Genomic DNA, 27785 nt, shown 5'->3' with positions numbered 1-27785 from the left:
CTATCTCCTCTGTGGACTTGTGTGATTCTTCCTGTTCTGGAATGCTGATAATTCTTATGTTATTCCTCTTCATGTTGTCCAACATGAATCTTAGGTCTTCTTCAGACTTTTTAATCCTTTTTTGTGTTTGCTCTTTTATCTTAGTAGTGTTGAGAGATTTATGTTCTAGCTCACTAGTTCTGGCATGTAACTCTTCAGTTCTACTCCTTTGACCTTTCAGTGTATTGTCCATTTCTGATATTCTATTATTAATCATTTAGACCTCTTTCTGTAGGTTTTGAATTGTTTCCAATGATGTATTTTATTTGATTCTTCCTGTATTGCTTTCCTGACTTCTTCCTTATTTTTCTCAACTCCACTGTATAGTGTTTTGATATATTTTATAATTTTTCTGAATTCCTTCTCAGGCATTTCTAAAGCCTGCCCATCTTCCAGTATGGAGTGTAGATCTACTTCCAGCTTATTTGCCTCAGTCGCTTTATCTCGTTTCTGGACATGTGCTGATATGGTCATCTGCTTCTGTTTTTTGGGCATATTCAGTAGCTATTTGTGGCCTTAATACTTAGATGAGCATGTATTTTGGTGTTTTTTATGCTTTCTGATTGCCTCCAGGTAGATGTGATAAGGGGATGGGCTTCCCTTTTCACTCTTCTTCCTGAAGAATTTCAAGATGCCACTGTTGGTCATTGTATCGTAACTCAGAATTTAATTTTTGGCCTCTTTCCTTTTTAGTCTGCCTTTCCTTCTCTACAATCCCCGTTCAGGCCTTTTTCCTAGCGATAAACAGTTCAGGGCCAGCTGTGGCCATTTGGTTTTAATTGGAACCTGTCACTTTAAATTTTGGGATCTGTGCGCATACATAGTAGACTCTCTGGGGGTGGGGGTGGGGTGTCCACTTGCTCAGTCACTCCCTCTAGTCACCAAAATGGAGGTGCGCAGACAGCAAGAGATTAATGAACAGATGTTTTTGTTATTAAGTACCATAGAGTCGGTTCCGACTCATAGTGACCCTGCACAGGGTTTCCGAGGCTGTAAATCTTTACAGGAGCAGAACACCTCATCTTTCTCCTGTGGAACTGCTGGTAGTTTCGAATTGCCGACCTTGAGGTTAGCAGCCCGATTAGTAACCACTTCGCTACCAGAGCTCCTTAATGAACAGATACAAAAACAAAAGAATGTCCACACCTTTAACTCCATGGTTCTGCCAGGCATCAATGGCTGCTCTGATCCTTCCCCTGCTTTGTCTCACCCAAGATGGCGGCTCCGGGAGCAGCTGAGCATCTTGAATTAGAAAGCACTGGATTTCTTGCTTCTGGTACAAATTCCCTTAGCTGTCAGCCTTCTGACCTTCTAAATATTCTCTTATATGTGCTTCAGAGTTCTGGGAGCATCCACTGAGCCTGCTTGGTCTGGTATTCTGTATTGTTGCTGATGGTGGTCTTCACTGCACTTCCACCCTATCCACCATCTTGTTCTCATCGGGCCAAGCTTCTTTTAAAGACGATAGAGCACTGCAAATGGGGAAGGAAAACAGGAAATAAAAGGAAGCTTCCCCCCCCCCCCCATTGAAAAGGCACACTCAGCTTGTCAAAAGATTCTTAACCCAAACCAACTTTGGCACAGTGTGCTTTCCTCTCTCTCCCTGTGTCTCCATCTCCCTCTTCTCCACACCCTCTGTACACTTTTCCTTGTCTCCCTCTCCTCACCTCTTGTGTTGTTTTAAAACTCTTACATAGTTTTAAAATGTTGATACAAATGTTTCAATGTCATTTGAGTATAAATTGTAGTTTACTTAAACTCTGGCACCTTCCTAAACTGTTGTTTCCTGGGGGTGTATGTGTGTTTTATAAAACTAGAAATAAAAATATATGTATATTCTCTAATTTTCTTAAGCTTAAAGACATTTCCCCTTTTTGCTAGTATGTTACATTTCATGGTACTAATGGAGAGCTTTAAATGGTATCAAAGTACTATGAATACATTTGATAACTTTATCTGTAGAGTCTGTATCTTGGAAAAAGTTTAAACTATTTTTGGGATTTTTTTTTTCAATTTCTGGTAACACTGATATAAAAACATTTAACTGTTTACTTTTCAGCCACAAGGTGGTGTCCTGTACCTACTGAATGTCTAAAATTCTATTTGGTGACTTTCTTCGATAGTTTAAGCAAAATTCAACTTGGGATAAAATGGAATGTTATATAAATTCGCGTTGACCATAAATTTTTGACAACTGGTAGTCATTATATAAGGCTCTAGTTGAAGGGGCTTCAGAGGCTTTCTTTCACAGAGAAGTTTATTTTACTACATTATTATTAAGTAAATTTTTTTTTTATCTAGAGATAATTTCAAACTCATCAAGAATAAGAATAGCAGAAAGAATACATATACCCGTTATTTGCATTTACCTACTAACATTTTGAACCGACTCCATGGCACATAACAACAACTAACATTTTATCATACTCACATATGCACTGTTCATACATGTGTGTTTGGATTTTTTTTTTCTCAATCCCGATTATAAGCAACATACAGCTTGACATTTAATGCCTGAATATTAATTACATTGTGTTTTTCTTAAAAATAGCAGTCTTCTATTACAATGAAGTTATCAAAGTCAATAAATTTAATGTTAGTCTATCATCTATATTTCAATTTGTCATTTGATTCAATAATATTCTTTATAACAATTTCCCCCTCTAGTTCAGCACTCAAAGGTGTGTTTTTATATTTAATTGTCATGTCTTCTTAGCCTCCTTTAACCTGGAATATTTCCACAAAATTTGCCTTTTATAACATTGACATTGTAAAACAAAAACCAAAACCTCCCTCCCTTCTTAATAGAACTTTTCTTATTTTCTTTTGAATTTGTTTGACGTTTCCTTAAACATAAATGATACATTTTCAGCTAGAATATTATGTAAGTCATATGGCCTTCTTAGGGTATTACATATGTCCATGTGTTTTCTATTGGTGATGTTACATTATGTTTTTGTTGAAGTAATTTCGTAGTAATTTCAGATGTTTGTGTTTAGATGAACTAAATGCTTTTGAAGTTGTGTAAGCAGGAGAAGGAATTGACAAAGAACAAGGCTCCAGGAATTGATCAAATAAAAATTGAAATCTTTCAAGAAAGGAGTTGGCACAGTAGGCACTTACTCATCTGTGCCAAGAAATTTGGAAGACAACCATCTGGCCAACTGATTGGAAGAGATCCACATTTGTGCCCATTCCAAAGAGAGGTGACCCAACAGAATGCAGAAATCAGTAGACAATGTCTTTGATTTCCCATGCAAGTAAAGTTTTACTAAAGGTATTACAGAAATGGATGCAAGCATACACTGACAGAGAAGTTCCAGAGATTCAAGCTGGATTCAGAAGAGGCCATGGAATGAGGGATATCATTGCTGATGTCTGATGGATCTTGACTGAAAGTAGAGAATACCAGAAAGATGTTTACCTGTGCTTCATTGACTGTGCAAAGGCTTTTGATTGTGTAGATCATGAGACGTTATGGACAACATTATGAAGTGTGAGTATTCCTGAACACTCAATTGTGCTCATTAGGAATCTGTACCTGGACCAAGAGGTAGTTGTTTGAACAGAATATGGGAACACTGAATGTTTAAAAATTAATGAAGGTGTGCTGAGCAAATAATTCGAGAAGCTGAGTTATGTGAAGAAAAATGTAGCATCAATATTGGAGGAGAAGACTCATTAACAACCTGTGATATGCAGATGACACAACCTTGTTTTCTGAAAGTGAAGTGGACTTAAAATACTCATGAAGATCAAAGACCGTAGCCTTTGGTATGAATTGTATCTCAATGTAAAGAAAACAAAAATCTTCACCACTGAACTTAAAAACAACAGTCTATCAATGGAGAAAAGATTGCAGTTGTCAAGGACTTCATTCTTCTTGGATCAACCATCAACACTCATGGAAGCAGCAGTCAAGAAATCAAACAAAGCATTGCATTAGGCAAATCTGCTGCACAAGACCTTTTTAAAGTGTTGAAGAGCAAAGATATCAGCTTGAGGACTAAGGTACGCCTCACCTAAGACATGGCATTTTCAATAACCTCATATGCATGTGAAAATTGGACAGTGAATTAGGAAGATCATAGAAGAATTGATGCTTTTGAGTTATGGTGTTCGAGGAGAATATTGTAAGTGCCATGGGCTGTCAAAAGAACCAACAGATCTGTGTTTGAAGAAGTGCAGCCAGAATGCTCCTTGGAGGCCAGGATGGCCAAACTTCGTCTCTCATTCTTCAGACATATTGTCAGGAGGGACTAGTCGCTGGAGAAGGATATCATGTTTGGTAAGGTGGAGGGTCAGAGAAAAAGAGGAAGACCCCCAGCGAGATGCATTGGCAATATGACAGCATCAATGGGCTCAAGCGTGGCAATAATTGTGAGGTGGCCCAGGACCAGGCAGTGTTTCATTTTGTTGTCCATAGGGTCTCTATGAGTCAGTACTGACTCGATGGCACCTAACAACCACAAGAGCAACAACATCATACAGTTATGGGGTTTATTAAGGAAGTTATCAGTGTGTAATTCAGAATCAGAAACAACTCAGGCTTCAGTAGTCCTGCAGTCAGGAACACATCTCGGCTGTGCTGCAGGCCTTTCTCACTCTTAGCTTCGGCCTCTCAGCATTGTGGTTTGGTCCCTTGGTCCCTGCCCTGCTCAGGCAAGTATTACAAAGCTCCTTTAGCACTGTCTGTGAAGGAACAAAGTGGCCTGTTCTGCAAGGCAGCCTCCTGCCTGTGGATACTCAATTTGACTTGGCGCATGAGCTGGGAAGCCTGCAGCTGCTCTGTCTCCATGCTGCCACCTCTGCCACGGCCACTTTTCCAGGTAGTGATCTCATGCTCCACTCATGGCTCTCCTTTCTTGATGGACTTGGGATGCTCCTGCTTTTATATGGCTTGTTTTACACCTGAACAGTATGGCAAAACTAATTCCAACATTTGAATTTAGTAAACCTTATTGGTCCCACCCATTCATTTAGGGTATGGTGACTCCATATTATGCACACTGAACTGGGAACCACAAGGTCCTCGGTTTGATCCCCCCAGCCACTCTGCGGGAGAAATATGAGTCTTTCTGCTTCCGAGAAGATTTGAAGCCTTAGAAACCCTCGATAGGGTTGTTATGTGTTGGAACCGATTGAGTGACACTTAGCAATAACAAGAACCCTATCGTTGGGTGGGAGTTAAATCTTTAGATAGAAGAATCATACCAAGTAATTCAAGATATTGCAGAAACATAATAGAAAATAGTCAATTTTCTTTCTTGAATAGCTGAAATTAATTGCTTACTTGACTTTTCTGGTAGCTTAAAAATATTTGTAACATTAAAATTAAGATGGTATTATATTCTCTAAGATAGAAGCTTTGTTTAGTTTGCTGCTCTGTTGCAGAACATGCTAAATCAAAAATTTTTTTGCATGATTTTATTCTTAATTCATTTACTTTGATTACATATGTATATTACATATAAAATATGCATTTCCCACAGACTGTAGAAATCAAGCCATTTGAGGTATGAAATTAGATGAATATAAATTAATTTAAATGCCAAGGAGCCCACTAAATTTAACAGTCAAACTTGAAAAATTATTGGATACTGCTGTGAGTTGTGATTTCTCCCATCAGTTACCCTGCAGTGTTATAAGAAGGGAGAAAAAAAATACCTCCACATTCCTTCCAAATTTGCCTCTGGATTTTATCAAGTATGCTATTTAAATTGGTATTAGGTGTAACTGTTGCTTCTGTCACTTGTATACATGCTTCTGTGTTTCCAGAGTGCAGCAAATGCTACCCTTGGGCTCAGAAGAATTCACTCTGTCTTTACAGATGCCTAACTTAATTCTAGAAACTTGGACCGTAAATATAATTTGATTTAATGTAGTTTCAAAAATTGTTTATTTTCATTTTTCAGACAAGACATTGGTATAGATTCTGCTTCATCCCAGAGGGACAACAAGCAGGCTGAAAGTTTGGAATTAAAACAAGGTATGGATCAAGTACTTACTTTTTGTGTAACTCTTACCTGAACATTTAGAAGCATTTTAGCAGTACATTTTTATAGTGTTCCAACTCATTTCCAGTTTTGAAAAACAGAATCATTTATTTGGTCCAAGATCAAAAGAGTCAAGAATCCATACATGATTCTTTAAACCACTAGAATCTACCTCAATAATGTTTAGTGGTCACTTCCCACAAAAGTTGTCATCTTGGATAATTTTAGTTCAGTCTGTCATATCCTTGGAGTCCTAGTGTGGCGCTGCAGGATTATGTGCTGGACTGCAAAGGTGTTTGAACTGCAAGGTCAGGAGTTCAAACCCCCCAGCAGCTAAATTGTCTTTTGTTTCTTCTGTTGCTTCTTCTTCTAGTGAGAATCATTGAAAGTATAATAAATTTTTATTTGTTACTCAAATGCCTCTTCACATTTTTTGTTTTCCTGATAAAATTAATTTAGAACAATAAGGATCTGTTGCTGTCAGGAAAGTTGTGTTATGTGTTATGAAAATAATTGATGGTTGATGTCTTAGAATAGTTCCTATAAAATTTGAGTCATAAGAATATATTCAATATAGCCAAGTAGGTCATTGGTTTACTTGGCTGAATTTTCCCCCATTACATTCTGGTACTAATACTAAATTAGCAAAGTGAAAAATAAAAGTTGTAGAATTTCTTTTCTGATTCACTCAGTAGTTTGTGGGTAGAACAAACTAGTTAAGTCTGTAGTTGGGATTTATAGATACGAAGGGGGCTTCAGAAAGTACGTGGAAGAATTCTTTTTTATCTTTCAATTCCATTTTTCCATGAACTTTTTGAACCTCCTCTTATGTCTGATGATTTTGAGAATTCTCAGGGCTTTTTGGAAGTCCTGTTATGTTGTTCTTATAAGTAGAGAAGATTATGTCTTTGTATTCTACTTCTGAATATCACTCACATATATAAGGGCAGATTGCTAGTTTCATTTACATATGTATGTGTATATAATGTATTCAATAAATTTCTGCTAAGCACAAATCATTTTCTTAAAATACAATTGTATCTGTAGTTCAGCTCTCTTATATCACCATGTAGAAGTAGACAACATTGCTATTGAGCAGGCCATGATGTGCAGGGTATGCTATGAGATCACTTGGGGGTGGATGATGTCATATAAAAGACAGAAAAAGTTAGACTGGGCAGGTTGCTCCTGTTCCTTGGGAAAATGGAGTAGAGATAGTATCTTACCAATTAGCTAATGCTGCCCTCTAAGGGATGATGTTTTTCAACTCCCGTGTCCTGCCAGTTAGACCAGTTGCTATGGAGTCAGTTCTAACTTGTGGCAACCTCGTGTGTGTCAGAATAGAACTCTGCTTCTTTATACATAAAGGCACCTGGGTTACAGCTCTTTAGAACTCCCTTACCAGTGTCAGCCTATTTTGGTATAATTTTCTTAGGGTAACTTCAATCATTTGAAAACCAGCCATGGAGGCAACGAGGGAGAGCATATGACCTCAGAGTGGCCAGATGTCACAAAATCCAGGCCTTTTATAGGAAGCTGTAACTATCTAGGCATCAGAAACATCAAGGACACACACTGTTGGCATCAGTAAGCAGAGGTGAGAAAATATAAGATCAGAGTATAGCAGTCCTGCTGTGCAATACAATCATTCATGTTCTTGTTGTGACTAAATCTGTAGGAAAGAGTTAACTTAAATTCTAGCCCTTTTGTTTAGTAAAGCAGGGAAATAGAGCCTTTTAGAAAAACATCTATAAAAATAATTAAAGTATAAATCCCATTTGGTGCATAATGGATTAATGTAAATTATCTAAAGGATTCATTCCTGTAAAAGACCATTCAAATAAACATTAATGTAGCTGAAAACTGGAGTCCTGGTGTGGTGCTGTGGGTTAATGCACTAGACTGCAAAGTCAGTTTTAACTGCAAGGCCGGCAGTTCAAGCTCACCAGCTGTTCCTCAGAAGCCCTCTGCAGGGTTGTTATGGATCGGAACCAACTAGACGGCACTCAGGAACAATAACAACATAGTTGAATACTGAACTAGATAGTAAGTAACTTGCTTAGAGTTTCCCAATAAAGTGAAGTACAATAGGACATAAAATTTTGGTAGGCTCAATAAGTGATTGCCTTTTTTCTTAATCAACTTATATTGCCAAATTTTACTATGTACAGTTTTCAAAACTGATTTAATATTACACCTAACTTTGCTTTCATAAGTAGCTACACTTGATCACGGTGAGCTCAGTAACAATGAAATGTATAATGGTCCTAGTGAATGCATTCTGTCATTTCATTTAATGGCTTGACCATTTAAAAAAATTCATCTAAGTTTATTTAATATGAAAGTGAACTACCGTTCAGTAGGCCAATACATGAAGCAACACTGGCGTTTACTTTCAGAACAAAATAATATTGACAGCATTTAACAACATTATAAGACCTATTATGCATAGTTACTGCTGTTAGGTGCCTTTGAGTGTTGGTTCCCACTCATAGTGACCCTATATAGGATTTCCAAGAAGTGACTGGTGAGTTTGAACTGCTGACCTTTCAGTTCAAACTGACCTTCCTGTCCAGTGCATTAACTCACAGTGCCACATTGAAATGACATTGTCAGTTTTGTTCATCTTCTAAAATACTCAAATATTGAGAAATGATACAAATTAGTTAAATTGACATCAGCATTTCCTTGTTTAGTATTGATTACATTCCTCTTGTTGACAGAAAATCTCATTTAGGAAACTAACAATACTGAAGCTGTATATCAGATTGTGAATTAACTTCTACCACTAGTAGTTACAAATCGGGCTGTGAACCTTAAGGTCAGCAGTTCAAAACTACCAGCATCTCCGCGGGAGAAAGATGAGGCTTTCTGCTCCCGTAAAGATTTACAGCTTTGGAAACCCTGTATAGGTCGCTATGGGTAGGAATAACTCAATGGCACTTAACAACAACAACTTTAATATTGGGTTGATCCCTTCAGAAATACCTTCATTGTGCAAACTATTTAAAATGTACCTTTTGATTGATTGTTACTATAGTAAAATAGAAACTCTTTTGTTAGGATTAGTTTTCTAAATCATTCATTTTAAGCCAGGGGTCAGTTGTAGAAGAAACATCAGTTATAATTTTGGTATTTAATATTGCTGTGCTTGTGTGTATGTATGCATACATGCAAATTTACATGTGCTAGCCTGCCTGAGATCTTATGTTAATTTCTTGGAGGATTTCAGATAGTATTATTGAAAAGATTTGACTTGTTTTGGGAGGGGGAGTGATAGGGGTTGGGTAGGTAGGATTTAAGGAGTGAGGGTTAGGATTAGAACCATGGCTAGATCTTGGCTAGCCCTAGGACTTCCTTTAGTGTTCCGGTTATGGTTAGGACTCGGTTAAGTTGTTAAAAGTAAGGTTTAGGCTAGAAATAAGACTTGACCTAGTTTTTAGGGTTATGGTGGTGGTTATGTGCTGTGGAGTCGGTTCCGACTCATAGCGACCCTGTGCAGGGTTTCTGAGGCTGTAAATCTTTACAGAAGCAGAAAGATTCATCTTTCTCCCGCGAAACGGCTGGTAGTTTTGAACTGCTGACCTTGTGGTTCACGGCCTGATTCGTAACCACTACGCTATAGTGAAGTTTATTTTTATTTGTTTATTTTCTTGAAATTTATTTTATTTCCTCTTCATTTGGAAGTTCTGTAGTTATGTTATTTCCTCTTTTTAGTCTATGTTTTTGTTGTTGTTATTGTAGCTGTATGTTTGATTCTCTCTTTTCAGTCGTACATACTTCTATATCTGGATTGAGTCTAAGTGATATTGTCATGTATGTTAACCTCAGATTGTTGTCTGCTGTTGGTTCTCTGTCCAAAGAACTCTCTTTAATATTTTTTGTAAGATTCATTTGGCTTTTATGAATTCTTTCAATTTCTGTCTGTCTGAAAATGACCTAATCTCACCATAATATTTGATAGACATATTTGCAGGATATATATTCTTGGTTGGCAGTTTTTTTCTTTCAGAGTTTTATATGTCATTCCATTGTCTTCTTGCCTGCATTATTTCTGTTGAAAAATCAGAGTATAATTTTACTAGTTTTCCTTTGTAGGTAGCATTTTGTTTTTCTGAATTGCTCTTAGGATTCTTTCCTTGTCTTGGTTTTCAAAAGTTTTATTATGTCTTGATGTTTTGCTTTTGGGGTATATCTTATTTGGAGTTTGTTCACCTTCTGTAATTGCTATTTCCACATCTTTCATGATGTTAGGAGTTTTTTTCAATAATTCTTGGACAGTATTCTCTATGGGTTTTTTTTTTTTTTTTTTTTGTCTCTTCTTATACTGGAATTCCTATTACACATGCTATTCCTCTTGATGGCATCCCACAGAATTCATAGGCTTCCTTTGGATTTTTTTGTTCTTTTGTCTGATTGTTCCTCTTTTGTTGTTAGGTGCCATCGAGTTTGTACCGACTCATAGTGACCCCTATGCACAACAGAACGAAATACTGTCTGGTCCAGTATCAAGTGTTGCCACACTTGAGCCCATTGATGCTGCCACTTTGCCAATCTGTCTTGTTGGAGGTCTTCTTCTTTTTCTCTGACCCTCCACCTTACCAAACATGATATCCGTCTCTAGTGACTGGTCCCTTCTGACAGTATGTCCAAAGTATGAGAGACGAAGTCTGGTCATCCTGGCCTCCAAGGAGTACTCTGGCTGCACTTCTTCCAACACAGATCTGTCTGTTCTTTTGGCAGTCCATGGCACTAGACTATAAGTTTGATTTGAATCAGAAAGTAGTGTTTCAAACCCACCAACTGCTTCTCAGAAACCCTATACAGGGTCACTGTGAGTTAGAACCGATTCAACAGCACTTAACAACAACAACATTTATATTTGGTTGGTAATTGTATATTGGTGTGTTCTCAGGCACTTACTACCTGTCTCCTGGTGGATATGGTAGGAGACTCCATTCACTGTTTATGTAGCATAGTTCAGGGTGGATTCACACAACTCCAGAAACAAGGGTACACTGACAGGTGCCTGACCCCAGGCAGAACAGAGGCTGTGTGGGAGGGGGTCTACTGGCTGCTGAGTTGATGAAGGTGGGGACTGGCCATGCCTTCATCTACCAGGAGCTCATAGGAACAAGGGAGAGTTGTACACCCTTCCTGACAACTTCCAGCTTCATCCTGTTCCTGCAGCCTCGGTACCAACCACTACTCACAAAAGTTCAAGATGACCTTGTCCCTCTATACCAGCCCAGAGCCCACCCATTTTTCTTCTCGCTCCTTTTCGGCTTCCTCTTCTAGGTGGTACTTAATCCTCCTCTCGGTCCTGTCATCTGAGGCTCAGGGTTCCAGAATCACCATCCATCTTGGTTTCACTCACTCTCGTATGTCTTTGTTTCAGAAGGTCAGCTCAGTGTGTCTACTTGCTCTGCCATTTTGCTCTGGACCTCTCTTAACTGCTTTTTTTAAAAAAAAAATTTTAAATAGTGACTGTTAATATAAGTTTTCTAAATTGGTCTTTGTGTTACAGTTTTTTAAACAATGACAACTTGTATTTAAGGTAATTTATATGTAGAAAATATTTTTGAAATATCCAAAAAATTTATTCTTAATGAATTTTCTTCCTGCAGACTTAAAAAAAAAAAAATTAGGTAAGTAAATTTACTCAAGTCATTCAGCAATATTAAAATATTGTTCTACATTTAAATTGTGGAGGGAGATATGTGTAAGTTTGCAAATTATTCTCCTTTAAAGTTCAAGAATTAGGTTCTCATGTTTACATTCCTTCTTAGTTTTCATGACTAAATTTTTTTTTTTTAAATCATACATGAGAAATATCTGAGAGGAGTGTGGTTGAAGAGAGCAACTGAGGTTTGTAGTAAACCAAAAAAGAAATCCCTGTCATTAAGTTGATTCAGTCATAGTGACCTTGTAGGGAGAGTGTAACTAGTCTATGGGGTTTCAGCAATGTAAATCTAGGAAACAGACTGACACATTTTTCTCCCTAGAGGAGCTGGTGGGCTTGAACTGCTGATCATTGGATTAGCAGCCAAGAACTAAACCATTGTACCACCAGGGCTCCGAGGTTTGTAGTGGTAGTGGTGGTTGTGTGCTGAATTGGCTCTGACTCAGTGACTCTACATAGGGTTTCCAAGGCTGTAAATCTTTGTTGTTGTTGTTAAGTGCTGTTGAGTCGGTTCTGACTCATAGTGACTCTGTACAGGGTTTCCAAGAATTGATTGGTGAGTTTGAACTGCCGACATTGCAATTCAAACTGATCTTGTTGTCCAGTACTTATCCTATGATGGTGGTGGTCATGTGCCGTGGAGTCGGTTCTGACTCATAGTGACCCTGCATAGGGTTTCCAAGGCTGTAACTCTTTACGGGAGCAGAAAGCCTCTTCTTTCACCTGCGGAACAGCTGACCCTGAGGTAAGCAGCCGACTGTAACCAGTACGCTAACAGAGTTTATCCTACAGGATTCCATTAAAGTTGTCATTTACAAATATCTGTAGACCTTTTATATAGAAGACGGATAGGCTTTTTAAAATAAAGCTTATGAGAATGAAAATAGAGTCCATAGACAGATTTTATTTTGATTTTGGCTCAAGGTATTTATTTCAAATAATCAGTGATAGCAGAAAAATATAGTGGGAGTGGGCTGCCTTCAGAGATCTTTTTCTGTTACTGACAGTATTTAGACAGAGGTTACACAAACAACCACTTGGTGGTGCTGTTGTAAAGCTAATTCAAGCAATGCTTGGCTGTTGGGTCTATCAGCTGTTGTAAAGACCAATGCCTAGCCTAGTGTCTGCACTTGGGAGGGCTGTTTAATAATTTCTTTTGTAAATTGTTTAGTGGAAGCAGAATGAAAATATATAAAAATCTGTTTTCTGTTGTTACTACATTTTTATTCTATTAGAGAAAGAAAAGATGCCTGAGTTAGTCTTTTTTTGTGTGATGTTGTTGTTAAGTGCCATCGAGTCAGTTCTGACCCATAGCAACCCTTTACAGGGTTTCAAAGGCTGTAAATCTTTACGGGAGCAGAAAGCCTCATCTTCTTCCTATGGAACAGCTGATAGTTTCAAACTGCTGACCTTAAGGTTCGCAGCCTGATTCGTAACCACTGTGCTACCAGAGCTCCTTTTTTGGTGTGATAGTTGCTTGAAATGTATTCATTTAAATATAGTTGTTAAAATAAGTAATGTTACTATATGAAATTATAGCAGTTAATAAGACAATTTGTACATCTTACTGTGAATCTTCACATTTTATTTCTTACGTAAAAAATGTTTGTTATTAGTCGAGATACAATACAGACACACTTATACAAAACATTCACACATGGTTTTGCCTTGTGTTAGACTCAAATATTTCCACTTTTTTAAAAGTAATGTTATTTCTTTCTAACAAGTATATTTTGGCCTTCTAGTTCATGAGTTAGGTAGTTAATTATGTTGTTGTTAAGTGCTATTGAGTCAGTTCCGACCCAGAGCGACCCTGAATAAGGTCTCCAAGGAGTGGCTGCTGAGTTTGAACCAACATTGCAGTCCAGCCCCCTAACCCACAGCAGCACATCAGGACTCCAGTGGATTATAGACTGCTTTAAAAACTGTCTTGTTAATAAAAGCTTGAAGTTTTTGAAAGGATTTTAATAAAGGAAAAATGTTGATTGCGAGTGGTTAAAGTATGTGATGAAAACATAGAATAGCTAGTTTCTGTAAAATTCTTTCAGCCTAGTGTTTACCACAATATTTGCATATCTCCAGGGGAAGCAGGAAGAAAATACCAGAACGTCTAAAACAAATAGAATATACAACATGACTGTTTGTCCCTCTTAAAGTTTCAAATTTTTTTAATGTGTTGTTTTACAAGTAATTTCATAGTAAACAAAAAATATATATATATACTGGGGTGAGTACTTAAAGTGTTTTTACTGATGGAGTTACATAGATACAGAGGTTAAGAATCTACTTGTTTATATTATCATAAAGAATTGAAGACGGCATAATTTATTGGTGTATCATGTTTTTAAAATTGTGCCATATGAGAGATTTTGCCATCATTAAGCAAAGTTTTAAATATGAAATTGTGTGCAATATTAGACTCCTTAAAGTGATGGATGGATAAATTAAAAGGTCCTACCAATTTTTATTCTTGCTATTATTATTGCTCTAAAATAGTACTGTAGCGTGAGAAGCAAAGATGGATAAGTAGACGAATTCAAGTCAAAAAGAAGAAATTAATTTTCAGATAAAAAGAAATTGAGTTTTGCCCTAAACTTCACAACCATAGTTGGAGGGGTAAAAGCAAGTTATCAAAATAAAAAAAGATAATGAGAAAAATGCCATCAGAGTCTTTTATTGCTTTGTAAAGACAGAAGTAATACATTAATCAAGCAGCGTCTGTAGGCCAGGAGGTTCACATGACCACCATCTGTGTACTGGCATAGAAATATCTGTGAAAACTTTGTGCCCTTTTGAAGACCCAAATTGCAGCCTGAGTATTAGGGAAATGGGGTGGGGTGTGGCGGGGATGGAAAAGAAAGACTTCCGAAGTTATCTGGAGTTAGAAGCAAAGAAGCATATGTACCACTGATTTGTTTTAAAGTTTATGTTTAATTCCATTCTTTCTAGCCATTGATTATCCCCTTGACTGGCTTTATCAAATAAGTATTCACAGAGTATAGCTTCTAAACATGAGCTTAAGTCCTTTAAAGGATTTTTTAAAAGCTTGCTCTGAGGAAATGATGTCCAGTTCAGCAATTGGTGAAGTAAAAAGAGATTGTGGTCTAACCATCAGTGGGATTAAGAATTTACATTTCTTTTCTCAGTCCTTTGAGCTTTTTCACAAGTTATTACCAGCAAGTGACCCCAAACAGGATCTTTCCAGCTTTTTAATTTGTCTCTTTCTCTAAGTAGTAGTTGAATGAAAGGGTGAAAATTACATTTTGTACGGCAGATTAGCTCATACTGTTTCTGTACCTTTTGAAGGCTCCTCTGCTACATTTAATTGTGACTTTTCTGACTAGAAAGAATGAAAGAGAGAGAAAGAAAGACAAGTTTACTGGCAGGCTTTTTGGGTACATAATTACGAAGGATTTCATTCATTGTTTTAGAGGAATGTTTATCTTCATGTTTCTTTAAATGATAGTAACTTTAAACTTCCTTCCTGTGATGTGTTTCATAGAGTTGTAGACATGCTCTTTTAGGACAGCTACTTCAGAGCTTGCATAACCCAAACCTACAGTAGAAGCTTGAATTTTTAGGACAACATTGTGCTTCTCAGTCTTTCTATTCTCATCTAATTCATGAAAAAAGTGTGTCATTATTATAGTCATACCAAAGAAATATTGTAGGTTTGGTTTCAGATCACTGCCATAAAGTGATTACTGCCATAAAGCAAGTCACATGAATGTTGTGTTGTGTTGGTACTATCCTGTATTTATTACATGTACAGTAGCATTATGGGAAAGTTTGAAATATTGTAAGAATTATAAAAATGTGACACAGAGACAACAAGCAAGGATAAGCTATTGAAAAAATGGCACCAATATGCTTGTTCAATGTGTGAATGCCATGGACCTACAGTTTGTAAAAAGTGCAATATCTCTGAAGAACAATATGAAGTGCAACAAAACTGGTATGCTGCATAGGCGTGCTGCTACAAAGGGGAGATAGTAAGTGCAGGACTTCAGTTCAGACTATTATCAGTTCTTTACCTTTTTCCATTTACATTGCCATAGCTAATGATTTAACTAGCAGTTTTTTTGCTGCATCACATAGTTGATTTGCACCGATACATATTGAGCCTACAGAGAAGTAAAAAATTTATTGTAATATTTTCATGCACACTTTGTAGCTCTGTTGCCTTCATCTTACTCAGGTGGCTGAGTTCAAGCCTTCAGCTTGAACTAGGTTAGTCCATTATTCCAATTGTTGAAACTTCTTTGTTCATTTTGATTTTCTTATCTTATGCAGATATATGGAATATTTAAATGTAGAAGGATTTTGCAAATATATTTGTGTTTGAGTTCTGGTTTTTCCATTTACTAGTTATGTGAAGTGGGGCAAGTTATTTAAATACTATCTCCAGTTTTTTCATTTCTAAAGTGGGCATAATAGGAGTGCCCATTTTATTATATATGAAGTCCTTGTATGGCCCTGTAGGATAAGCACTGAAATGCTAACTTACCAGTTGCTCCTTAAAAACCCTATACATGGTTGTTGTGAATTAGGAACTGACTCATAGTATTTGACAACAACAACAACAACAACAACATTTCATTATATGCAGTTCTGGTGTGGCGCTTTTGAATAAGTATTAGACTATTAACCTCAAAATTTGTGATTCAAACCTATCAGCTGTCCCTTGGAAACACCATACAGGATTGTTATGAGTTGGAACTATCTCGACAGCAGCTAACTGCAATAACATTTCATAATGTTGGTATAGGATTAGTTGGTATAGAATTAGTTGGTATAGGATTAGTTGAGTTAATACATGTCAACTATTTTAGAGAAGTGCTTAGTATATACTAAGTGCTCAAGAAATACTACTTTCTATATAATAGTTATTATTATTTCATTCCACCACTCGTCTGTCAGTTTGTTGTACTGTGGTGGCTTGTGAGTTGCTGTGATTGTGAAAGCTATGCCACTGGTATTTTAAATACCAGCAGGATCACCCATGGTGGATAGGTTTCAGATGAGCTTCCAGACGAAGACAGACTAGGAAGAAGGAGAGACGAACTGCTTCCGAATATTTAGTCACTGAAAACCTTATGAATAGCAGAAAAACACTGTCAGATATAGTGCTGGAAAATGAGCCCCTCATGTTGGAAGGCACTCAAAATGCGACTGGGGAAGAGCTGCCTCCTTAAAGTAGAGTTGACTGTGATGATGTAAATGGAGTAAAGCCCATGGGAGTAAAGCCCGTGTGACCTTCATTTGCTGATAGGGTAAAATTCAAAGTGAAGAGAAACAGCTGTAAACATCCATAAATAATTGGAACAAGGAATGTATGTAGTATGAATGTATGTAGTATGAATCTAGGAAAATTAGAAATTGTCAAAAATGACATATAAACATCGATATCTAAGGCATTAGTGAGATGAAATGGACTGGTATTGGCCATTTTTGAATCTGTCAAGCACATGGTTTACTAAGCCGGAAATGACAAATTGAAGAGGAAAGATGTTGCATTCATTGTCAAAAAGAACATATCCAGATCAGTCATGAGCTATAGTGCTATCTGTGATAGGATAATATCCATGCGTCTGCAGGGAAGACCAGTAAATACCACTATTATTCAAATATATGCACCAACCACTAAAGCCAGTGAGGATGAAGTAGAAGAATCTTACAAACTTCTTTAATCTGAAATTGGTCAAACATGCAATCAAGATTTATTGCTCATTAGTGGTGAATGGAATGCAAAGGTTGGGAACAAAGAGGAACGATCAGTAGTTGGAAAATCTGGCCTTGGTAATAGAAATGATGCTGGAGATCACATGATAGAATTCTGCAAAACCAATGATTTGTTCATTTCAAATACCTTCTTCAGACAGCATAAGAGAAGACTATACACATGGACCTCACAGGATGTAATACATAGAAATCAAATTGACTACATCTGTGGAAAGAGACGATGGAAAAGTACCATATCATCAGTGAAAACAAGCCCAGGGGTAGATTGTGAAACAGAGCATCAATTGCTCATATGCAAATTCAAACTGAAGCTGAAGACAATGAAAACAAGTCCACCAGAGCCAAACTATGACCTTGAATATATCCCATGTAAATTTAGAGATCATCTGAAGAATAGATTTGATACATTAAACACTAAAGACTGAAGGCCAGAAGAGCTGTGGGATGACATCAAGACCATCATACATGAAGAAAGCAAAAAGTCATTGAGAAGACAAGAAAGAAGGAAAAGGTCAAAATGGAGGTCAGAAGAGGCACTGAAACTTGCTCTCCAGTGTAGAGATGCTAAAGCAAATGGAAGAAATGAAGAGATCCCAGAGCTGAACAGAAAATTTCAAAGGTCAGCTTGGGAAGATGAAGTCAAATATTACAACAAAATGTGCAAAGATCTGGAGTCAGAAAACCAAAAAGGAAGAACAATGCTCAGCATTTCTCAAGCTGCGGGAACTGAAAAAAATATTCAAGCCTCAACTTTCATTATTAAAGGATTCTCTGGGCAAATTATTAAATAATGCAGAAAGCATCAAAAGAAGATGGGAGGAATATACAGAGTTGCTATACTAAAAGGACATGGTTGATGTTCCACTGTTCTAAGAGGTAGCATACGATCAAGAGCCAATGGTCCTGAAGGAGGAAGTCCAAGGTGCATTGAAAGAATTGACAAAGAACAAAGCACCAGGAATTGATGGAATAAAAATTGAAATCTTTCAAGAAAGTGGGACGGCACAGGAGGGACTTACTCATCTCTGCCAAGAAATTTAGAAGACAACTGCCAAGAAATTTGGAAGACAACTATCTGGCCTACTGATTGGAAGAGATCCACATTTGTTGCCCATTCCAAAGAGAGGTGACCCAATGGAATGTGGAAATCATAGGGCAATATCTTTGATATCCCACGAGAGTAAAGTTTTACTAAAGGAAATACAGAAATGGCTGCAAGCATACACTGACAGAGAACTTCCAGAGATCCAAGCCAGATTTAGAAGAGGCCATGGAATAAGGGATATCATTGCTGATGTCTGATGGATCTTGGCTGAAAGCAGAGAATACCAGAAAGATGTTTACCTGTGCTTTATTGACTACACAAAGACTTTCAATTGTGTGGATCATAACAAGGTATGGACAACATGATGAAGTGTGAGTATTCCAGAACACTTAATTGTGCACTTGAGGAATCTGTACATGGACCAAGAAGCAGTTGTTTGAACAGAACATGGGAACACTGAATGTTTTTAAATTAAAAAAGGTGTGCGACAAGGTTGTATTCTTTCGTCATACTTATTCAACCTATAAACTGAGCAAATAATCCGAGAAGCTGGGTTATGTGAAAAAAAACGTGGCATCAGGATTGGAGGAAGACTCATTAATAACCTGTGTGATATGCAGATGATATAACCTTGCTTACTGAAAGTAAAGAGGACTTAAAATATTTACTGATGAATATCAAAGAGCCTTCGGTATGGAATGCATCTCAATGTAAAGAAGACAAAAATCCTCACCACTGGACCAATAAACAACATTCTTATCAATGGAGAAAAGATTGAAGTTGTCAAGGACGTCATTCTTCTTGGATCAACTATCAACACTCATGGAAGCAGCAGTCAAGAAATCAAATGACATATTGCATTAGGCAAATCTGCTGCACAAGACCTTTTTAAAGTGTTGAAGAGCAAAGATGTCAGCTTGAGGACTAAGGTGTGCCTGATCCAAGCAATGGTATTTTCAGTAATCTCATATGCATGAAAAAGCTGGGCAGTGAATAAGGAAGACCGTAGAAGGATAGATGCTTTTGAGTTATGGTGTTTGAGGAGAATATTGAAAGTGCCATTGGCTGCCAAAAGAACAAAAAGATATGCGTTGGAGGAAGTGCAACCAGAGTGCTCCTTAGAGACCAGGATGACCTAACTTCATCTTTCATACTTCGGACTTACTTTCAGGAGAGACCAGTCATTGGAGAGGGATATCATGTTTGGTATGGTGGAGGGTCAGAGAAAAAGGGGAAGTCCCCCAGCAAGATGGTTTGGCAAAGTAGCAGCATCAACGGGCTCAAGCATGGCAACAATTGTGAGGTTGGCTCAGGATCGGGCAGTGTTTAGTTCTTTTGTCCATAGGTTTGCTATGAGTTGGTACCAACCCGATGGCACCTAACAACAACAATAATTATTTAATTGCCTTACTATTATTCTTCACTGTCTTTAATTTGTAAAAGTCTCTATTTCAAATTATTTTTTCCCTTCCTCTAACTTTAACTGTTTGTCTTTGACTGTGGTTTGCATTGCTTTCATTTTTTGGCCAATTTGATTTATAAAACTTTCGCAGAATTTCTCAAATTTAGATGGTACTCATTTTATTCATTAGAACTATTTCCAATGAACTGTATTTTTAGCAAGTAGAACATTCTAAGGAAAAGACCAAAATGAATGTCAGAAGAGACTCTGCCACTTGCTTTCCAGATAAAGAAAATGGAGGAAATGATGGGGTAAAAGAGCTAAACAGAAAATTTCAAAGTGTAGCTTGAGAAGACAAAGTCAAGTACTATAATGAAATATACAAAGACATGGAGTTAGAAAATCAGAAGGGAAGAACATGCACAACATTTTTCAAGCTGAAAGAAAGGAATATTCCAGCCTTAACTTGCCGTACTGAAGGATTCTATGGGCAAAATATCGAATGATGCAGAAATATCAAAAGAAGGTGGAAGTCACTGTATGAAAAAGAAATGGTCAATGTTCAACCATTTCAAGAGGTAGCATATGATCAAGAGCCAGTGGTACTGAAGGAAGACATCCGAGGTACAGTGAAGGCATTGGCAAAGAACAAGGCTCTGGGAATTAATGAAATCAAAATTGAGACCTTTCACCAAACTGATGCAGCACTGGAGGCACTCACTCATCTATGGCAAGAAATTTGCAAGGAAGTTATCTGGCCATCTTATTGGAAGAGATCCATATTTGTGTCCATTCTAAAGAAAGGTGACCCAACATATTGTGGAAATCATCACATTAGTGACAATATCACTTATATCACATGCAAGTAAAATTTTGCTAAAGATAATTCAAAAATTGCTGCAACACTACATTAAAAGGGAACTGCCACAGGTACAAACCAGATACAGATGAGGATATGGAATGAGAGATATTATTGTTGATGTCAGATTGATCTTGGCTGAAAGCCGAGAATACCAGAAGGATGTTTACCTGTGCTTTATTGACTATGCAAAGACTTTTGACTGTGTGTGACAAGCTATGGGTAACATTACAAAGAATGGGTATTCCAGAAAACTTAATTGTGCTCATGAGGAATCTGTGCAAAGACTAAGAGGCAGTCATTCAAACAGAAAAAGGGAACACTGAGTGGTTTAAAATCAGGGAAGGTGTGCACCAGGGCTGTATCCTTTAACTATATTAATTCAATCCATGCTGAGCAAATACTCTGAGAAACTGGATTATATGAAGAAGAATATGGCATCAGGATTGGAAGAAGACTCATTAAAACCTGCAGTATGCAGAGGATGGATGCAACCTTGTTTCCTGAAAGTGAAGAGGACTTAAAATACTTACTGATGAAGATCAAAGAGCACAGACTTCGGTCTGGGTTGTGCCTTAGTATAAAGAAAGCAGTAATTCTCACCAGTGGACCAATAAACAATATCCATGTAAGTGGAGAAAAAGATTGAAGTTATCAAAGACTTCATTTTGCTTGTGGATGTAGCATTCAAGAAATTAAATGACTTATTGTAATAGGCAGATCTGCTTCACAAGACCTCTTTAAAGTGTTCAACAGCAAAGATATCAGTTTGAGAATTTAGATGCACCTGACCCAAACCATAGTATTTTCAGTAGCTTCATATCCATATGAAAAGTGGACAGTGAATAAGGAAGACTGGAGAGGAATTTATAAATTTGGGTTTGGGTTTTCTTAGGAGCAGGCTACAAGTACTGTGGATTAGCAAAAGAAGAAGAACAACAAAAAATCTGTGTTGGAAGAAGTACAATCAAAATGCTCCTTAGAAGCCAGGATGGCAAGACTTCATTTCTCTTACTTTGGACATATTACCAGGAGGGACCAGTCCCTTGAGAAGGACATCATACTTGGTGTAGTGGAGGGTCAGTGAAAAAGTGGAAGACCCCCAATGAGATGGATTGACACAGTGTCAGCAGCAGTGGGCTCAAGTATGATTGTGATGCTGGTGCAAGACAGGGCAGTGTTTCTTTCTGTTGTGCATAATGTCACTATGACAACATAAAGTTTAAAATGATGTCCTCATAGCTTATTTTATAAAAATCTTTAAAAAATATTTATAACTTGAGTCAGTTTCATAATAGGATAAATAATTCTTATAGATTTGTTTACTTTCATTGAGTATTCTATTTAAAAAGCTTATTTTAATAAAATGTAAACCTACAATATAAAACATCTTCATCTAGATTAGTTGGTGTAGGACCAGGCATTGTTTCATTCTGTTGCGTTTATAAGGTTGGTGTAAATTAGAACCCATGTGACAACACCTAACAGCAACAACATTTAGATTAGGGAACACTTACAGCTATCTTGCATTGAAGTTTGTTAGAGATGGTGTTAGAAATGTAAGTGTAGTATCTTCTCATTTTCTGACTATGTAAAATATTCCTTTTCATCTTTATTGAATATATATTGCTTTTAAAGTTATTGAGTCTTAAGCAGTTATACATTTTTTTCTCTATCAATAAAGTGCATGATGGGTATTGGGTTTTCTATTTAGTCATAGAATATTTTGCCTTTATTGGTTTATCCTATTTTCATAACTATGCCTCATTGCACAATATAAGCAAATATTTCTCTGATAAGTTATTCCATTTATTCATCTGTGTCAGTGATGAATTTGGGTAGTGATTGATTCATTTTGCTGTCTAGATAATCACTGTCTAGATGGATTGGCTTGTTATTTAAAAAATCTTTGGTTCTTAGGTACAGAGTATGAATCAAGTTTTTAACACAAAGATACCAGGAAAATGAAAGGAAAAAATTGTGACTATATATAAACAAGAGGAAAGTGTCATGGATTATACTTTGGTCAGGGAATCAGCCTGAGTGCTCAGTGAATCCCTGTATTCTTTGTTACTTTCTCCTTGAATAAAGGTTTAACTCTTACTTTGACTTTTAAACTCTTTAAAATTTGATTTTTTTCCCCCATGAGCTGTTCACTCCATTCTTTCATTCATACTGCTTTTCTTCAAAGTTTCCTTCATGATATTTCAGAGACCATTCATCTTACCAGATATATATGTAGTAGCAGAATGAATACAAGGAATGTATCATATTATATCCTCTTGTTTCTTTGTGTATCGCTTAAAGTTACTTTGATTTTTTTGCTGTCTGTGATGTGAGTTAAGTTAGATCTAATTTTCTGCTTTTTCTCTTCCCCAAGCTACTTTTGATTATTATGCCTTTTGTAGATTCTAATTGGAATTTTAAAAAATATTTTAAATTTTATTTTTTATTATTTTACCTTAAATCCATCTGTGGTTTGTATTTCTTGATATACTTTTACAACCTTAGCTTAACTTACTTATATTGAAACATTTGTTTCCCCTTTTTTCTTTGTTGTTGTTAAGTGTTATCCAGTCTATTTTGACTCATAGTGAATCAGTATAGGAGCAGCTGGTGGGTTTGATCCATTGACCTTGCAGTTAGCATTCGGGATTATCTAAAACCCATGTACTTCTTTAGTTTACAAGTTGATAGAAACATTTAAAAGTTCCTCTTTTTTGTTTCTGAGATTTTTACCATAAATCATGTCATGATTATTTGTAATCATTATTTAAAACAGCTACTGAATATAAGCTATAACTTTTGTAAGCTCAGGACAGAAGAACTTTGTAGCTGGTTGGTTGTTAAGTGTCGTCAAGTAGGTTCTGACTCATAGTGACCCTGTATAAGGCTTCCACGCCTCCACATCTGTGTGGAAACAGAAAACCTCTTATTTCTCTTGTGGAATGGCTGGTGGGTTCGAACTCTTGACCTTGCAATTCTCTGTCCAGTACTTATTCTACAGAGTCAATGCATGACTCACAGTTACTTGTTGTTGTTGTTGTTAAGTGCCATTATCGAGTCGATTGATTCCAACCCATCACGACCCTGTATAGGGTATCCATAGAGCAGCTGGTGAGCTTGAACCACTGACCTTGCAGTTCAAACGTCTTTGCAGTGTGACGCATTAACCCACAGTGCTACACCAGGACTTCACAGTTACTTCTTGGTGGTGGTGCTGGTGGTTATGTGCCGTGGATTCGGTTCTAACTTATAACAACCCTATACCGGGTTTCTGAAGCTGTAAGTCTTTACAGGAGTAGAAAGCCTCCTCTTTCTCCCACGGAAGAGCTGGTTGTTTTGAACTGCTGACCCTGACATTAGCAGCCCAATTCATAACCACTATGCTACCAGAGCTCCTTACAGTTACTTCTTAAGCTTACATAAATAGGCCTAAAGAAAGAAAGAATGTATGTGATATACATTCCTATTCAAACGAACAAACAAAACCCACCCATAACACACTCTCCTGTATGTATCCCTGAAATTTTTTGGGGGGATCATAGTCTGTGGTGACATGACAATGACATTCTGCTAAGAGATTTGCCACAATTGCTTTCAGTATCCACTAGTGTAAATGCTCCACTTACCTAATGAAATACCTCTTAGTTATGCTATCATTAAGAAAAATTATCTGCTTATAGATTTAAAGTAAATTAATGTCAAATTCAAGTTCGACTACATCAAAGTTTGCATTTTAACATATAAGGAAGGGTAACAACAACTTAGTTGTTATATAGGCATATTATTACAGTACTTGGACTAACATGATACGTAATCTTCTGTTATAATGTCCAGATATTATAAATACACTTCTTGAGAAAATCTGTTACTGAAATGGCTGTTAGCCATATGTAGAGCGTAGTTTACTTACTCATACCTGTCTGTTATTGACTGCTGCTGCCATTTATCTCTTTGGGAAGAATATGAGGGAACGTCAAAAAGTTTTTGGAAAAACTCCATCTATTTCAGTTCCATTTTCCATGAACTTTTTGATGCTCCTTATTAAGTGAAATAAATGATAATCATGTTTTAGGAAAAAGGAAAATAATTGATAATATTAACTTTTTATGTAATTCTGTGTAGACTAAACTTACTGTGATATTAGATCTTGGACTTTAGAAATATTATAGAATAGTTTGTCTTCCTATTCCCAGGGAAGGAAAACTGAGAGGTTAAGATATTCGATAGAAATCACATCCTTAATGTCAGAGTAAGAATTAGGATTCAGACACCTTGAATTTCATGATCATTCCAATCTCCCCATCATATTCTACTTTTGATTCATTATGTGACAACAGTCTGTAGCCAGAAAAACAAATCACATTTTTAAAAACAAATCACATATTTATGAACAATTTATGCAGATTTTCATTTAGAATCAGTGACTCCAGAGTTAGAGCTTTAAGGCTAAAGAGACACTAAGGTTCACTTTTTGAGGCTATGAACAATTTAGCATTTCTTTTCTGTAGTTTGCTTTTGTATCAAATGAGAATACTTACACGAAGCTATATTTTTACAGACAAAAGGCTATGTTAGATTTTTCTGTAATTTTTCTTTTGCTGTTTGGAAATATTTATTGCTTTTAGGAGATACATGAAGTGTTCTTTGGCATTAAATATTTAAATTGCAACCATTCTGGGTTTTTTTTTTACAATTTTTGTTTATGTGCACAAAAATTACTTATTGATTTTTTTTCCATTTTAATTTTGGAGGAAAGATTTTTTGGATCATGTGAATGTGGGAGAATCATGACCAGGCAAGGTCAATGTGTCATCTATTATAAAACCAATGACGTAGAGTTGTTTATGTTCTTCCTACACATTCAGAAATATTCACCTATCAATTTGTATTTTGTAAATCATTTTCTCCCCCATAAGAGAGATCACGTTTTTGGGGGTTATTTTTTTCTCTTTCACAGATCAGGGATTTAAATAATAAAGTAGAGGTATAAATGAGTACTTAAAGTTATAAATGACACCTGGATTTAAGTAATGTCCAGGGTCATTGTGGTTGAGAACTATAATCTAAGTTTATAGTCCAGTTCTTAACATTAGTTATAGAAATTTTATAAAAATGCATTTAAAAATTATGGTATACTAACTTTACTAATTAAATTCCTTCTGATAAAAACTTATTTTATCTTAGAAAATGACCTTAGGCATTCTCCTTTAATTAATTTATTTAGATCAAACGGTTTCAAAAGATTTACTGACAGTGTTTTTCCTTTTTTACAGTTTACAAGTGAAATATTTTAGATTCCTTCTAGAATGAAATTTTGCTTCTCCAGTAATAAGCAATAATCTATCCAAAGAGTTTTCAACATCAGCTTTCATTTTATAATGCAAAAGCTTCACTGTGATATAAAACCTTATGACATTTTAATTAGGAAAATAGATCATGGAACTCCATATGATGGAATAAATTTCCTACTGCTTGCATGTCCTACTAAATTGGAATGAAAAAGATATTAAAACTTACATTAAGTTAGATTTGTTTTCAAATTTGAGGAGTCAGGGAAAAGGGGATACGATAAAATTATGGAATATGTGTTGGGGGCGAGGTTGAAGCTGACCTTTAATCATAAAGAGAAAATATGTTTTGGCCAGGGCATTTGGGTTACATGGTTCTTTCCCCTCCTTTTGTTTATTACAGGTAAAGGGGAAGATAGTGATGTACTCAGTATAAATGCAGATGCTTATGACAGCGACATAGAAGGCCCATGCAATGAAGAAGCAGCTGTTCCTGAGATCCCAGAAAATCCGATCCAAAGTGAAGCTGGTCAGATAGATGACCTGGAGAAAGACATTGAGAAAAGTGTGAATGAGATTCTGGGACTGGCAGAGTCTAGTCCAAAGGAACCCAAAGCAGCCACTCTAACTGTTCCTCCATCAGAAGATGTCCAGCCGTCTGCACAACAACTGGAGCTGCTAGAACTTGAGATGCGGGCCAGAGCAATTAAGGCGCTAATGAAAGCTGGTGATGTAAAAAAGCCAGCATAGTTACTGAATTAGAATGTAAGGTGTATGTGAATGAAGCCACGTCATATAATTTTGTACGTGAAGATGATTTTGGGTCTTATATTACATTTCTTATGTAATCCTTGTTAGGTAAATTAATCATAGGCTTAAAATGTTGTGGTTTTTTTTTTTTTTTTTTGTAACTTATATATATATATGTTACTGTTTTATGAATTCATGACAGGTGTAGTTGGATAGCCCGGATGCTTTGTTAGATGAGTACTTAGCTGCATTTACAAATTAATATCTTGAATGTCATAAGCAAAAAGTCACGACATTTTTTTCTTTACTTTTAAATATTTTAGCTCCAAACCTAAATGCTTCAGAAATATTGACCAAGCATGTTGCTCTTAAGGCTACCAATCTTTTGCAATAGAATATTAAATTATTACTTCTAGATTTGTTAACAGTTTAAGAAATTTAGTTTTGCTTATCTACACTTCTAAAATATATATTGTCTTGGAGATGCCTTCTGTTGATGTAGATTTACTAGTTAAAACTGAATTACATTTTTCTCTGTAGTAGCTGAGGGAATCTTTTCTGTAAGTGAAAAAAGTGACTTAATTTAAGGCAATTAATTATTAACAACGTGGAACCAATTGCTTAAGGTTAATTCCAGGACACAAATCATTCTAACAGGTATTTGATATTATTGGACACTTAGTTCAATTTTTTGGTTGTTTGTTTTTAATAAAAAAGGAACAAATTCTCATTTGCATTCCAAGCTATTGAGAAAAGGAGAATGCTTTACTATATTGCATTTCATTTAGTTTTTGTTTTTTTTTCCCCCTAGAAGATCTGATGTGATATAAACTCCATGAATCAAAAATAATAAACACTGTCATTCTGGATCTGGAGACTTTTGATACTTTTCCAAAAGCAAAATTAATTTCATGAAACTTTGATAAGTTGATGTCATAATTAATCTAATTTTGTATAGTTTTTGTAAATAAGTTA

General features: G+C 36.3%; 1 protein-coding gene across 1 annotated transcript in view; it reads left to right on the top strand.

The window, feature by feature from the left end:
- The window catches only part of CAAP1 (caspase activity and apoptosis inhibitor 1), a 45593-nt gene extending 18783 nt beyond the window's left edge, over window positions 1-26810 (top strand). Inside the window, exons 4-5 of the mRNA XM_006863007.1 lie at window positions 5955-6028; window positions 26464-26810. Coding sequence (XP_006863069.1) covers window positions 5955-6028; window positions 26464-26810 — 421 coding nt within the window. The remainder of the gene's footprint in view (window positions 1-5954; window positions 6029-26463) is intronic.
- The last annotated feature ends 975 nt before the right edge of the window (window positions 26811-27785 follow it).

This window comes from Chrysochloris asiatica, unplaced genomic scaffold, assembly GCF_000296735.1.
Source record: "Chrysochloris asiatica unplaced genomic scaffold, ChrAsi1.0 scaffold00053, whole genome shotgun sequence".
NCBI lineage: Eukaryota > Metazoa > Chordata > Mammalia > Afrosoricida > Chrysochloridae > Chrysochloris > Chrysochloris asiatica.
The sequence above is the reverse complement of the archived record's forward strand: the minus strand, read 5'-3'. Positions and strand labels throughout refer to the sequence as shown.